Source organism: Rhinatrema bivittatum, chromosome 1, assembly GCF_901001135.1.
Source record: "Rhinatrema bivittatum chromosome 1, aRhiBiv1.1, whole genome shotgun sequence".
Lineage (NCBI taxonomy): Eukaryota > Metazoa > Chordata > Amphibia > Gymnophiona > Rhinatrematidae > Rhinatrema > Rhinatrema bivittatum.
In genome coordinates, this window is record NC_042615.1 from 93,936,187 (window position 1) to 93,951,149 (window position 14,963).

At 41.2% G+C, this 14,963-nt stretch overlaps 1 protein-coding gene across 2 annotated transcripts in view; it reads left to right on the forward strand.

The window, feature by feature from the left end:
• Positions 1-14,963, forward strand: part of GALNT7 (polypeptide N-acetylgalactosaminyltransferase 7) — a 313,223-nt gene that overhangs the window by 152,326 nt on the left and 145,934 nt on the right. For both annotated transcript variants that reach the window (XM_029575498.1, XM_029575411.1), the window contains exon 4: positions 13,551-13,681. In XM_029575498.1, coding sequence (XP_029431358.1) covers positions 13,551-13,681 — 131 coding nt within the window. The remainder of the gene's footprint in view (positions 1-13,550; positions 13,682-14,963) is intronic.

Consider the following 14,963-nt stretch of genomic DNA (forward strand, 5'->3'; position numbering starts at 1 on the left):
AGAACTTTTTTCCGTAATCAGCATTTAAAATTCTATGGATATCCATTAAAAATTTTCCCGGATATAACCAAAAACACTCAAATCAAAAGGAAAAAATTCATAGCTATGAGGGAAGAAGTTATTGCCAGAGGTGCAAAGTATATCCTCAGATATCCATGCTACTGTTTGATCATCCATCAGAATTCACGATATATATTCAGAGAACCGGAACAACTACGGGTATACCTTGACTCCCACTCTGTATAATTCCAGGGGATGGGAAGGTATTATTGGAAAGGCACTGGTTAATTTTGAAACATTTTGTAAGTTATGTTTTATATTGCCTAGTAACACTGCTTGTTCTACATCTTGGATCCACAAATTTCCTATAACTACACATAGGGTGAAATTGTTTTGTTTTGGATATTAATTCCGGTAAAATATAATAATTTACTTTGTAACCAGATGTGAAATTCATGAACGTTTGTTCTGTATATTTTTTTTGAAAAATCAATAAATAAATAATTAAAAAAAAAAAAAAAAAAAAAGAATACATGGTTTCGTGCATATGCAGCTATGGTCCTCTGATACATGGCCAAATTTATCTTTTATTTTTTGAAGCTAAAAGGCCCAAAGATTGGCCTCAAAACCAGACCCTCAGGACCCAATTCTCTGGTAGAGCGTAACCTAAAGCAGCAAGACTTAGAAATTCATGTTATGATACTGATTGTTTATCTTAAAATAAAGTTGCCTGCTAATGAAATGATGATCATTATATTCCCTCTCTTTCCATCTAATTTGTGTCTAAATGCTGAGGTGATATTGATGTTTGAAGTTTTGGAAAATTCCTCTAAGAACATAAGAAGTTGCCATACTGGGTCAAGCCCAGCATCCTGTTTCCAACAGTGGCCAATCCAGGTTACAAGTGCCTGGCAATTACCCAAACATCAAGAAGATCCCATGCTACTGATGCAATTAATAGCAGTGGCTATTCCCTAAGACATCTTTATTAATAGCAGTTAATGGACTTCTCCTCCAAACCTTTTTTAAACCCACCTACATTAACTGCCCTAACCACATCCTCTGGCAACAAATTCCAGAGCTTAATTGTGCTTGAGTGGAAAAGAATTGTTTCCAATTTGTTTTAAATGTGTCACATGCTAACTTTATGAAGTGCCCCCTAGTCCTTCTATTATCCAAAAGAGTAAATAACAAATTCACATTTACCCGTTCTAGTCCTCTCATGATTTATTTTATTTATTTATTTATTTATTAAAGGCTTTTATATACCGACTTTCTTGATACAAATCAAATCAACTCGGTTTACATCGAACTAAGCAGTAACTATAACCAACCAGTCAACCAAAAACAATTTAGAGGAGCATAAAGTTACATTATAACAAGGATGCCTTAACTGGGAGAAGGCAAAAAAGAGAGGGAGAACGAAAATAAATTACTTTATAGACCTTTATCATATCCCTCCTCAGTCATCTCTTTTCCAAGATGAACAGCCCTAACCTCTTTAGCTTTTCCTCATAGGAGAGCTGTTTCATCCCCTTTATCATTTTGACTGCCTTTCTCTGTACCTTCTCCAGTGCAACTGTATCTTTTTTGAGATGCAGCGACCAGAATTGTACACAGTATTCAAGGTGTGGTCTAACCATGAAGTGATGGAAAATGTCATAATGCTTCTCTGTTTTATTAACCATTCCCTTCCTAATAATTCCTAACATTCTGTTTGATTTTTTTACTTCTGCAGCACACTGAGCCAACAATCTCAATGTATTAGCCACTATGATGCCTTCAGTCCGAGGGGAATTCTGCGCTTCTGTGGTGCGCAGAATTCCCCCTCCCTGCAGATTTCCCCTTCCATCTTTCAGAATCTAGGCCGCACCGCCACTCTGAACGCTATTGCAAGCAGGATCGTCACAATAATCAATAATGGCTCCATGGGCATAATTCCTGGAAGCACGTGGAAGGCAATGAGGCACAGGGTCAGGCTTGCAGGAGACAGTGCAGCTGTGCTTGCAGCCTAGCTCTGCAAGTCTGCCTGAAGATCATACCTGGGAAGACTCCAGGCAGGGAAGACCTCCAAAGGAGAGAGAGGGTAAGCACTGTATGAGGGAGAACATGAGACTCTATATATCTACCACTGTAAGGAGGCACTTTCAACAGGTGGGTTGGGAGTTGTTATCCTGTTCACAAAGAAGACTGATTCTCAAATGAAGAAGGTAAACATTCTCTGTACAGTTTGATACTTTCTGCCAGAAGCAAATCACTAAGGGGGTCTTTTATCATTTCGCATCAGGACCTTAACGCTAGCGTTAAGTCCCTAACGCATATGATAACACCGTAACTCAAGCAGTAAATAGTGCAATGCGTGTTAGTATGCAAATGTGACATTAATTATACAAGTGGGAGGAGTTTGGGCAGAGTTAATGGTAATGAGCAGCTCTTAACGTCAAATGTGATAGAGTAACGCATAGCAACGTGAGTTTTAACGCCGGAAATAACTACAACTTTTCTCTGTGCATTGTGCTCGCATTAGCTGTGCATTACCGACCGAAAAGGATTTTATCGCAAATTATGGTTCAGAGAGAGAGAGAGAGATGCACTCTCTACCTAGCTGCAATCAAGTACAAATCAACTAGTCTTTTACCTTTCATCGTTTCAAATGACAGAAAATCTTCATTGATGTCCACTTTGCTATTCGTACCTCTGTGTATATAAAACTGCTCCCCAAAATGTACCCCACCCCCAAACTTTGCTCAGTTATAAATGCCCCCTCTTACAGTGGTTTAAATACTAAACTTACATATTGGTCCCTATAGAGTCAGTCTGTCTCTCTCTTACTCTCTCTTGCCTGAACCTCCACTATATTTATAGCAATTTGATGAATCTAGGCCTAAGTGAGAATAAAGTCTTTGTTTTCTGTACTATTATTTATTTATTTATTTATTTATTTATTTAACATTTTTATATACCGACCTTCATGAAAGAAAATTCATATCAGATCGGTTTACAGATAACATGAGGGGAATAACAAAGTCAACCATATAACAAGAAATGAAAGTTACATATAACAAGGGGTATTAACCTGGAGGGCTAGGATAGCCGGAGCGATAGAAGGCATAACTGAACAAATTAGATAATACAATAATATGATGAGAAGAGGCATAAGTGTATAGGCTACACTTGTCAGAGAGTTTAGGTAGGAGTCAGTGTCTGAATTAAATGAATTTAAATGAATTTAATTCATTTAATTTAAATGAATTTAATTCATTTAATTTAAATGAATTTAAATGAAAATACTAGATTGCTCTGAAATGCAGAATGATAATTTGCAAAAAATATTGTTATTTTGACAAATGTGCAGATTTTTACAGAATTTAGAAAATGTATATGCAGAATCTTTTACTTTTTGGTGCAGAATTTCCCCAGGAGTAATGCCTACAGTTTTTTTTCATGGGTGGTAGCTTACAATATGGAACCTAACATTGTGTAACTACAGCAAGGGTTATTTTTCCCTATTTGCATCACCTTGCACTTATCCACATTAAATTTCATCTGCCATTTGGATGCCCAATCTTCCAGTCTCACAAAGGTCCTCCTGCAATTTGTCACAATCCGCATGTGATTTAACTACTCTGAATAATTTTGTGTCATCTGCAAATCTGATCACCTCACTCATCGTATCCCTTTCCAGATCATTTATAAATATATTAAAAAGCACCGATCCAAGTACAGATCCCTGAGGCACTCCACTGTTTACCTTTTTCCACTGAGAAAACTGACCATTAAATCCTACTCTATTTCCTGTCCTTTAACCAGTTTGTAATCCACAAAATGACACCATCTCCTATCCCATGTCTTTTTAGTTCTCTTAGAAGCCTCTCATGAGGGACTTTATGAAATGACTCTGAAAATCCAAATACACCACATCTACTGGTTCACCTTTATTCACATGTTTATTAACTCCTTCAAATAAATGTAGCAGATTTGTGAGAGAAGACTTCCCATGGGTAAATGCATGCTCACAGTTTTCCATTAATTACTACCCTGAACCAATCAAGCCTGTTACTTCACTTTGAATACATATACAGTGCAGTTCACTTCTTCAATGGCAGGGGGAATGAAGAAAATAGGATTTATAGTCAGAGAACAACCAACAAGGACTAAATTGAACAGGCTGGGCAAACAAATAAGCGTGGAAGTAGCTTGCTTATTGCGGCGGTTACTACCCCTAACCAATTAGGCTTGATACTTCACATTGATGCAGCACTAGCACTGCTCTCTACATTAATTGGTGGGGGTGGAAGGAAATTAGAACCAAATTTTACCAATAAGGGCCCTGACCTTACCAGTCAGAGAAACAGCTAAGAATGAGAAAAATAAATATGAAAGCTTGCTGGGCAGACTGGATGGGACATTTGGTCTTCTTCTGCCGTCATTTCTATGTTTCTGTGTTTCTATTAAACCATATCTTTCTCTATACTCTGTGATTTTGATCTTTCTAATAGTTTCCACTATTTTTCCCAGCACTGAAGTCAAGCTCAGCAGTCTATAGTTTCCCAGATCACCCTTGGAGCCTTTTTAAAAAATTGGGGTTACATTGCCCACCCTTGAGTCTTCAGATACAATGGATGATTTTAATGATAGATTGTAACAAACCAAATCAATGAAAGGATCATCGACGAGATTAAAAAATGTTAAATCAATTAGTAAAAAGAACCTCGTGAAAACAGTTTATACATTTCACAGGGCAATTACTTCTTAAAAATGATGTAACGTGGAAAGGGGAGGTTCCATATTTTTTTGGCAGGAACCATCCAGGTTGTCCCGTCTTTATTTTTAATCATCAACCAACCCTCCTTCCACCACTTTTTTTTTAAAGCAATTGTGTGAAACACTGTGAAATTAATGCGTCTTTCCACGTTACATAATTTTTAAAAAGTAATTGCCCTGTGAAATGTATAAACTGTTTTCACGAGGTTCTTTTTATTGATTGATTTAATGATAGGTTACCAATTTTTACTAATAGATCTGAAATTTCATTTTTGAGTTCTCTTAGAACCCTGGGAGCACACCATCTGATCCAGGTGATTTGCTATTCTTTAGTTTGTCAATGTACTACTACTACTACTACTACTACTACTACTTCTTAACATTTCTATAACTCTACATGACATATGCAGCACTGGCCTACTACATCTTCCAGGTTCACTGTGATTTGGTTCAGTTCATCTGCAATATCACCCTTGAAAACAATCTCCGGAACTGGTATCTCCCCAACATCCTCATTAGTAAACACAGAAGAAAAGAATTAATTTAGCCTTTCTGCAATGGCCTTATCTTCTCCACGAGCGCCTTTAACTCCTTGATTATCTAAGTTTTTATTACGAGTTTTGCCTCTACAGCCACCTTCATTTCAAATTTTCTTTTAGCCTGTTTATCAATGTGTTACACTTACCTTGACAATGCTTATGTTTTATCCTATTTTCTTCAGATGGATCCTTCTTCCAGTTTTTGAAGGACTTTTATTTGGCTAAAATAGCTTCTTTCACCTCACCTTTTAACAATGTTGATAATCATTTGGCCTTCCTTCCACCTTTCTTAATGCATGGAATACATCTAGACTGTGCTTCTAAGATGGTAGTTTTTAACAATATCTACACTTGTTAAATACTTTTAACCTTTGCAGCTGCACCTTTCAGTTTTTTCTAACTATTCTCCTCATTTTATCAAAGATTTCCTTTTGAAAATGTAGTGTTAGAACTTTAGATTTACATATTGTCCCCCCTTTCAATCATTTTTTCAAATGTGATCATGTTCTGATCACTTCTGCCAAGTGGCCCTTTCACCATTACCTCTCTCACCAAATCCTGTGCTCCACTAAGAATTAGATCTAAAATAGCTCCCTCTCTCATTGGTTCTTGAACCAATTGCTCCATGAAGCAGTCGTTTATTCCATCCAGGAACTTTACATCTTTACTGTGTCCTGATGTTATATTTACCCAGTCAGTATTGGGATAATTGACATCTACCATTATTACTGCACTGCCATATTGGTTAGCTTCTCTGATTTCTCTTAGCATTTCTTTATCCATTTCATCATTTTGGCCAGATGGTCTCTTGTGAACATTTGATGACCCTCGGAGTGAGGAAACTCACTCCATGATGAGATTTGGGCAATGTTCTCTCCACCTAGCTTGATGGACTCTCTACCTGGGTAACATCAAGCCTTAGCGCATTTTGATAAATGACCCCCATAGTTCTTAACAAGGATGCTTTACGTCAGTATGTGATGCGTGAACTATAGTGGATGCAAGGAAGGAATTTTTAACACCAGGCAATGTTCCTCTAATTCAGGGTTTCCCAAAACTGGCCTGGGGACCCCACAGCCAGTTGGGTTTTCAGGATACCCAGTGAATATGCATGAGATAAATTTGCATATACTGAGTCTCCATGGTATGCAAATGTATCTCATGCATATTCATTGTGGATATCCTGAAAACCCAACTGGCTGTGGGGTCCCCAGGACAGGTTTGGAAAGCCCTGCTCTAATTCTTTTGTGGGCTGAGTGTGCAAAAAATGTCTCGCGTGCAGCATCGTGCACAAAGTTGTGTGCGGTGTTCTCTGATACAGCATGCTATTTTCTTTTTCTTGTCTGTGCTATCTTTTCTTGTGTGCACTGGCTCAGACTCCTAACTTAAAGAGAACACTGACCAGGAGGTGGCCATCGCAAAGCCAAGCACCTCTTTAATCCAAAATCGAGCATAAATGCATTAAGGGGGCAGGTTTTCAGACTGCAGGGATTGCTGCAGGGCTGTGGGTGCTTTCTACCCATGGTTTTTGCACCAATTTTCAAAGGAAAGATATGCAAAGACTTTCTGAAAATTGTCAAGGGTGCAAAATCCCCACAAGCACTACCACCTGCTTTTTCTGCAAGTACTTTTTTCATGGAAAATAATGGCCCTGGATTTGAAAGTGCAACCCACGCACATTATTTTCCTTCCCCTTGTTCTAAATATATCCCTGGGAATGCTGCCTGTTAATACAGCTAAAAGTCAATGCGCTGTGACCTTGGGCAGACTTTTAGCTGGATTAAGGATTGGCAAATTCCAGATAGACTTTTCACATGGGTAAATTTATTTATTTATTTATTTTATTTAACCGCTTTTAATATACCGGTGTTCGTGGGGCACATCACGCCGTTTCACAATGAACTTGAGACAGGAGGAAATTACAATAGATATCTACCTGGGCTAATGGCTATTTAAAATTGTCCTAAATAAAATTAATAATTCTGTGGGTTCTGTCAGGTACTTGGCCACTGTTGGAGACAGGATGTGGGACTTGATAGACATTTGGCCTGTCTCTACATGGCATATTGTATGTTTTATTCAACCTACCTAATAAAAATTGTTCAATCTAACTTTGAGACTACATGGAGCGCACATACACCATCACCTCTTTCAGCAGCAGTACTAGCAAGATTCTCAAAACATCATCTTGCCTGTTCCTTGGTTTCCACTATAGCAGCGGTCCCCAAACTACAGCCCATGCAGCTCTCCCGTTAACAGATTTCCTTTGCATGGCAGACGCTAGTCCCTCCTCTCCCCCTGACTCTTAGCGCTAGAGAGGGGAGTACTGCACAAGCGCAAAGGTAGAGGCAGCTCTAGCAGAGACCTGCTACAAAAACCCTTCTAACTGCAGCACGTTGACTCCGCCAACCTTACCTCCGTTCAGACCGGAGAAGCAGATGCGGCAGAGACCAGACAAGGTGAAAAAAAACAAACAAACCAGATAAGTTGTCTTCTCCTCAGTATGACTCACAATCTCTTACCTGTGCTGCTGTCTGGGCTGAGGAGAACGGTGTGCAGCAGGGACCAGGCAGGAAAAAAAAACTTCAGCCATGTTGTTTCATCCAGTCCCTGCTGCTGCTCACACCCCCATACCAGTGCTGCAGCAAAGCAGTTGGGGAGGGGGGGCTTCTGCCACGTTGTCTCCTTCCTTGGCACAGCTCACCAGCTCAGGAGTAATCTTAGGAAATAGTTCTTTACAGAGAGGTTTGTTGATGCGTGGAACAACCTCCCATTGGAGGTGGTGGAGACAAAACCAGTATCTGAATTCAAGAAAGCATGGGATAAACCCAGGGGATATCTGAGGGAGCGGTTGGAATTGTAAAGATGCATTAGTTGGGTGGATGTGCAGACTAGATAGGCCTTACGGTCTTTGTATGCCGTCACGTTTCTGGGTGTCTTACCTGTGCCACTGCCGAGGCCAAGGAGAAGCAGCTGAGCAGCAACTGGCCAAAAAAAAAAGAAAAAAAGAGGAATCCGGTACAGTGGGAGAAGGGGGAGGCAGAGAGGAGATGCAGACTGGTGGGGGATGGAGGAGGCAGAGGGGAGATGCAGCTAGGGTCAGGTCTGCTGATGAGGGAATGGGAGAGGTAAAAGGGAAGCAGTCATGCTGGTGGGGGAAGGGACGGTTTGGAGGCAGATGCAGGCAGGACCAGATGTCCTGTTAGGGGAAGAAAGGAGGCAGAGGGGAAATGAAGGCTAGTGTGAGGAAGGAGAGGAGAAACAGAAGGAAAGGTGAACCAAGGGAACAAAGTGTGAGAGGAGGGAGAAGGTGGTGTGACTGAGGAGAGGAAAGAGGGGTGAGGAGGGAGGGGAGAGAATGGGAGTATGAGAGAGAGGAAAAGAGAGAGGGAATGCAAGAGGAGGAAAGTAGAGAGAGCAAAAGTGTATGGGTGCTGTAAGTGGGAGAGGGTGCACCAAAGATACATCACACTGCCTTTCACCCCCTGTCACTCTCCCAGGAGGTTAGATTCAGAAGCTGCATAATGGGGAGGCAGGTGTAGGGTTCCTTGGACTGTGACAGGTTTGTGTTATGTTTGAACTGGGTTTGTGGGCCCTTGGGTCGTGGAGAGAGCTGACTCCACCCACAGGGAGGAGCCCTGAGGGGACTCTCCACAACAGGTGGGGTCTCAGCAGTGATGACACAGGAGTCAGAGAATATTTATTATACAGCAAAGAGAAACCCGAGGAGCAGGTTTGTAAACTCAGTCCTGGAGTAGGAAGACCTGGGATGGATTCTCCGGTAGTGGTCCGCAGAGCGGGATAACCCGAGGATCCACACAGCAAGATGAAAGCAGTAAGGTAGAGCAGGTCTAGTACTCACTCCGTGGTGTTGCAGTAGAGAATTCGTAGTAGAGGCCGAGGAGACCCGAAGCAGGAACAGTGAAGGGTCGTCCGAGGAAGCTGCGAGAGGAACTCACTAGCTGGTGAAGGTGAGACAGGTAGATAAGGCTCTCCAAGGAGCGGATAGCCCTGAGTGCAACAAGGCCCCCAAGGAGCAGGTACCTGAGTCACTCAGTCTGGAACGCAGGAACAGCGAGGCGAAGCGTCTCAGAGGAAAGGAATTGAGCAAGATGGAATCCTTGCTAACTCGTAGGTAGGAAAGTCCGGTAGGCTTAAATACACATAGGCAGTGATGTCATGCGGAGGGAACGCCCCCGAGGTTCCTGCCATGACGTGTACAAGAAGGAGACAGGCGCACGTGCCCTAGGTCACACCAGGTTCAAGATGGCGACCGGGATCACCCACGCCGTCCCGGGAATGCCAGGGAGGTCGGCGTGCAGAGGCGGCCATCTTAGCCAGAATCAGAGCTACTGGGCAAAATGAGGTGAGCAGCAAAGGTCGAAGCAGTCTGCGACTGACGGGTGCAACAGTTTGCCAACTTTCTAGAAATATTTTTACTGATATCCTATCTGTGGGAATCCTACCCCTTGTCTCCTCTCTTCCTCAGCATTTCAAATCACTAAAAGGACCAGACTCCAAAGTTGGGGGGTGGCGACCCTCTCACTGATTCAAAATGTCACATATGGCTCTTCCTTTGAAAGGTTTGGAGACCTTTGCTCTTTCTTTTTTAAATATACATTCCTTGCTGCTGACTCCCAGGGTTAAATGGTGACTTTCCCTGGCTGTGTAACGGTTTATAGACGTTTCCTCCAGGAACTTGTCCAAACCCCTTTTAAATCCAGCTATGCTAGAGACCTTGATCATCTCCTCCAGCAACAAATTCCACAGCTTGATTTTGTGGTGCGTGAAAAAGTATTTTCTCCAATTTGTTTGAAATTTGGTTTCATGGAGTGTCCCCTGGTCTTAGCACTGTTTGAAGAGGTAAATAACCTTCTCCTACTTGCCTGTTCCATTCCACGCGTTATTTTATAATTCTCAGTCATATCACCTCTTCTGCTTCTGCTCCAAGCAGAAGAGCCTTAACATCTTTAATTTTCCTTCATAAGGGAGCTGTTTCTCATGTTTTTTGCCTTTTTCTGTACTTTTTCTAGTTCTGCTTTATCTTTTTTGAGATTTAGTGATTAGAACTGGACATAGGATTTTAGGTATGGTGGCACCATAGGTTGACTCAAAGGTATTCAAAAGTTTTCCAGCTAAATGAAGATTTGGGTCTTATCTGGATAAAATCTAAGCAGCTAATAAGCTAGCTGGCTAGAATTTAGCTGGGTAAGTTAAGGGCATTCGGGGGCATAACTGGGAGGAGTTTACCCAACTAACTTTGCTATCTGGACAGTGACTGAATATGGTCCTCATGATAATATCCGTATTTATTTTAGTTTCCTTTCAGAATCATTCCTTAGGCATTGAAACAGGGTTGGCCACAGAGTCTTTGGCCCCACCAGCTTTTGGCCAGCAAGCACCATGTCTAACTATTCAGACTCGATGACTCCTCCCCACTCTTCCAAACCCCTTTTGCTCCCTAATTGCCAAGCGCTCTGATGCACCCTCTTCCATGTAGCTTGATAGCAGTGGAAATTACGTCTTAAAGATTGTAACTTCCACCACGAATAAGCTTAACAAAGCAGTAGCGACGCATGTGGGCTCTCTTTGCTGCCGTACCAGCTTCCTGTTCTTGCTGCGGCTACACCAGGCTGCAGGACCAGCCTTCAGTGCTGCCACATGACTTGATTTTAGCACTACTGCTGCCATCGCAGGACCTGCGTTGTCTCTGCTACTGCCCTCAGAACATCTTCAAAGAGACCCAGGTAGAGAAGTCGCATCACTAGGATAGGGAAGTGGATGGAGGTGGACAGAGGATGGGGAGGACTGGGAGCTGGCTGGAGGAGAGCAAACTGATGGTGTTGGAGCAGAAGGGAGAGAGAGCAAGAGAAAGGTGGAGGGTGGGAGCAGGGGAAAGGAGGAGGGGCTGAGGAGGGAGTTTGAAGAGAGAGGAAGGGGAATAATAGGAGGTGGGGATAGGGGAGAAGGAGGGGCTGAAGGGATAAGAGGATGATGGATGAGAGAGTTAGGATACTGAAGTGGGGAGAGGAGGGGTCAGGAAGAAGGGGGAAAGAGCTGGTGGTGGGGCGAGAGTGAGGAGTGGACTTCTTTCAGCTGCTTCCTCTCTCTCCTCTGTCACTAGCTCCTTTCCCTGCTTCTAGCCTTCTCTCCCTTTCAGCACCCCACTTCTCTCCTGCCATCCCCTTCAGCCTTTACTCTCTCCTCCTATTCCCATCATCTCTTGCTCGTGACCCCTGCCTTGCCCTCTCCCCTCAGCCTCCTTCTCCTCCCACCTGTTCATTCTCCCCTTGTCCCCTACCTCCTTCTTGCCTTTAAGCCCCCCTTCTCCTTTCCCCTTTTCTTACCCACCTTTTGCTCTTTCTTCTCCCTGAAAACAATCCTCCCCCTTTTCTTATACTCCCTCCCTCTTGTCTCCACTACTCATAAAATAAAGGATGAATGCTTGGTTGCCCCATATTATATTTGTGCCGCCAAGCTTTCATCATTTTTCTTGTGGGTGCAGGTCTCATTTCTCTCCCTCAGCCACCTCTTCCTTATTCCTGCCCACAGTCCCTTCTTCTCTGTCACCTTCCACAGCCCCTTCCTCCTGCTCCCAGCTCTCTCCTTTCCCCCTTCAGCACCCCACCTCTATCCCCATCCCCACTCTTTGCCCTTCAGCCCCCTCCTCTTACCCATTATTCCCACTGCCTCTTGCGCTCACTCTCTGCTCTGTCTTCTCCCCTCAGTCCCTTCTCTCCCGTACCCTTGCTCTCTCCCCCTGCCCCATCTCCTCATTCTTATAATAATAATTAATTGTACTTTTTATGATTTATGTGAAGAAGGCATGTAAGAAAGAATGACAATTATAAACATGGGGAGAAGTTAGAGCAACTTACATGCCCCTCCCCGCCAACCATAAAGGCATTACGCTGCCCCTGAAACATTCCTAACATTTGATTTGCTTTTTTGATTGCAGCCACACACTGAGCTGAAGATTTCAATATATTTTCCACATTGACACCAAGATCTGTTTCCTGTGTAGACCTCCTATTAAAGAGCCTAATATTGTGTACTTATAGTTAGGATTATTTTTCCATATGTGTATCACTTTCCACTTGTCCACATTAAATATCATTTGCCTTTTAGATGCCTGGTCTTGCAAGGTCTTTTTGCAATTCCTCAAGATCTGCTGTTGGTTTAATGATTTGGAATCATTTTGTATCATCTGCAAATTAGATCATCTCAGTCGTTGCTCCCTTTTCCAGATCATTTAAGATCCCTGGGGCACTCCACTATTTATTTTTTTGCATTGGAAAAACTAACCATTTTAGTCCTACTCTGTTTTCTGCCTTTTACCCAGTTACTAATCTGCAACAGATCATTGCCTCTTATTACAATACTTTGTCAAATGCCTAAGCCCATCAGGCTCACTGGTATAGTTTCTCAGATTACCCCTGGAGCCTTTTTTAAAAAATTGGCATTACTTTGGCCATCCTACATCTTCAGGTACTGTGGCTATTTTTAATGATAAATTTACAGAGGTCTGCAGTTTCATATTTGAGTTCTTTCTGAACTCTGAGGTGAGAACCATCAGGGCTGGTGATTTATTACTCTTGTCAGTTTGTTTATTCCAGTTTCGCAGTGATTTGTTTCAGTTCCTCTGAATTATCTCATCAAAAAACATTTCCAGTGTGGGTGTCTTTCCTAAATCCTCCTCTGTAAAGACAAAAGCAAAGAATGTATTTAGTTTTTCTACTATGGCTTTTAAATCCCTTCCCTAACCACATCCCTTTTACCCCTTCGTTATCTAGCAATCCAATTGACTCTCTCACAAGCTGCTTGCTTTGAATATACTTGAAAGAGATTTTGTTAATAGTTTTTGTCTCTCTGATAATCTTCTTTTCAAATTCTCTTTTGGCTCACCTTATTATTGTTTGACATCTAACTTGCTTACGTTCTTTTCTATTTTCCTCATTTGGATGTGCTTTCCATTTTCTGAAAGATGTCATTTTGACTTTAACTGCCTCTTTCACCTCACCATTTTACCATACTGACAGCCATTTGTTTTTCCTTTAAACCTCTTTAATGCATAGTATACATTTTATCTTGGCTTCTGATATGGTGTTTAAAGAATGTCCAATTTTCATGCAAACTTTTAACCTTTGAAATCACCTTTTAGTTTTGTTTTCTAATTTCCTCATTATAATGTATAATGTTGTATTATTGAGATAGAAAAAAATTAAACATTTTGTTTTTATTTTATAGAGCATTTAAAAGGAAGACTAGATGAATATATAAAGCAGTGGAATGGCCTTGTAAAGGTGTTTCGAAATGACAGGAGAGAAGGTTTAATTCAAGCAAGAAGCATTGGTGCTCAGAAAGCTAAAGTTGGACAGGTAGAAAACATTTAATACCATCTTTGATTTTATTTTAGTGATTCATATATATTTTTCATAAATTTGGTTGTAATATTAGGCATTGTTATTTACAAATGTATATGAAGCAATCATTTCACTTAGTCTTATTTTCAGTTTAAAGCATCTTAACAAAAAGTCTGCTGTGTTCAGCTTTCACATCAACAAACACAAAGCCCACCTCGATAACTATTTTATCACTATGGATAAAAACACTGCTTTATGTATTCAGATTGTGAAAAATTTAATGAGTGAGTGGTGATAGTTTCATATATGCATTATTTTCAGTTACCATCCCGGTTACTAAATAGTGTACAGATTATAATCATAAACACACCACCAGCCACCCTATATGTTTGTGTTCGCAGTGCCACAAAAATGTTTTTAATTCTTTTATTTCTATGTGTGTGTATATATATATATATATATATATATATATAAAGCTTTGTATACCACATTTTGCTGAATAATCCCGTACCAATTCTTGTCTCATTGTTCACCATGTGTTAAACTGAGCAAATAAAGAGCTATATTTAGCTTCTTTATTGTCCCAACATGGCCAAGTTTTAGAATAAATCCTTCTCAGGGGCAGCAACATAATCAGAAACTCCTTATTATAATGAAGCCATAGCAGTGAACGCAAACATATAGGGTGGCTGGTGATGTGTTTATAATTATAATCTGTAAAACATTGATAAGACAGGCGAAGAGAGAATTTGAAATGAAGTTGGCCATAGAGGCAAAAACTCATAATAAAAACTTTTTTTAAAAAAACCGAAACAAGAAACCTGTGAGGGAGTCGGTTGGACCATTAGATGACCAAAGGGTTAAAGAGGCTCTTAGGGAAGATAAGGCCATTGCAGAAAGACTAATTTAATTCTTTGCTTCCGTGTTTACTAATGAGGATGTTGTGGGAGATACCAGTTCCAGAGATAGTTTTCAGGGGTGATGAGTCAGACAAACTGAACGAAATCACTGTGAACCTGGAAGATGTAGTTGGCCAGATTGTCAAACAAAAGAGTTAACAAATCACCTGGACCGGATGGTATGCATCCTAGGGAACTGAAGGAACTCTAAAATAAAATTTCTGATCTATTAGTTAAAATTTGTAACCTATCATTAAAATCATCCATTGTACCTGAAGACTGGAGGGTGGCCAATGTAACCCCAATATTTAAAATAGGCTCCAGGGGCGATCCGAGTAACTATAGACCAGTGAACCTGACTTCAGTGCCGGGAAAAATAGTGGAAACTATTCTCAAGA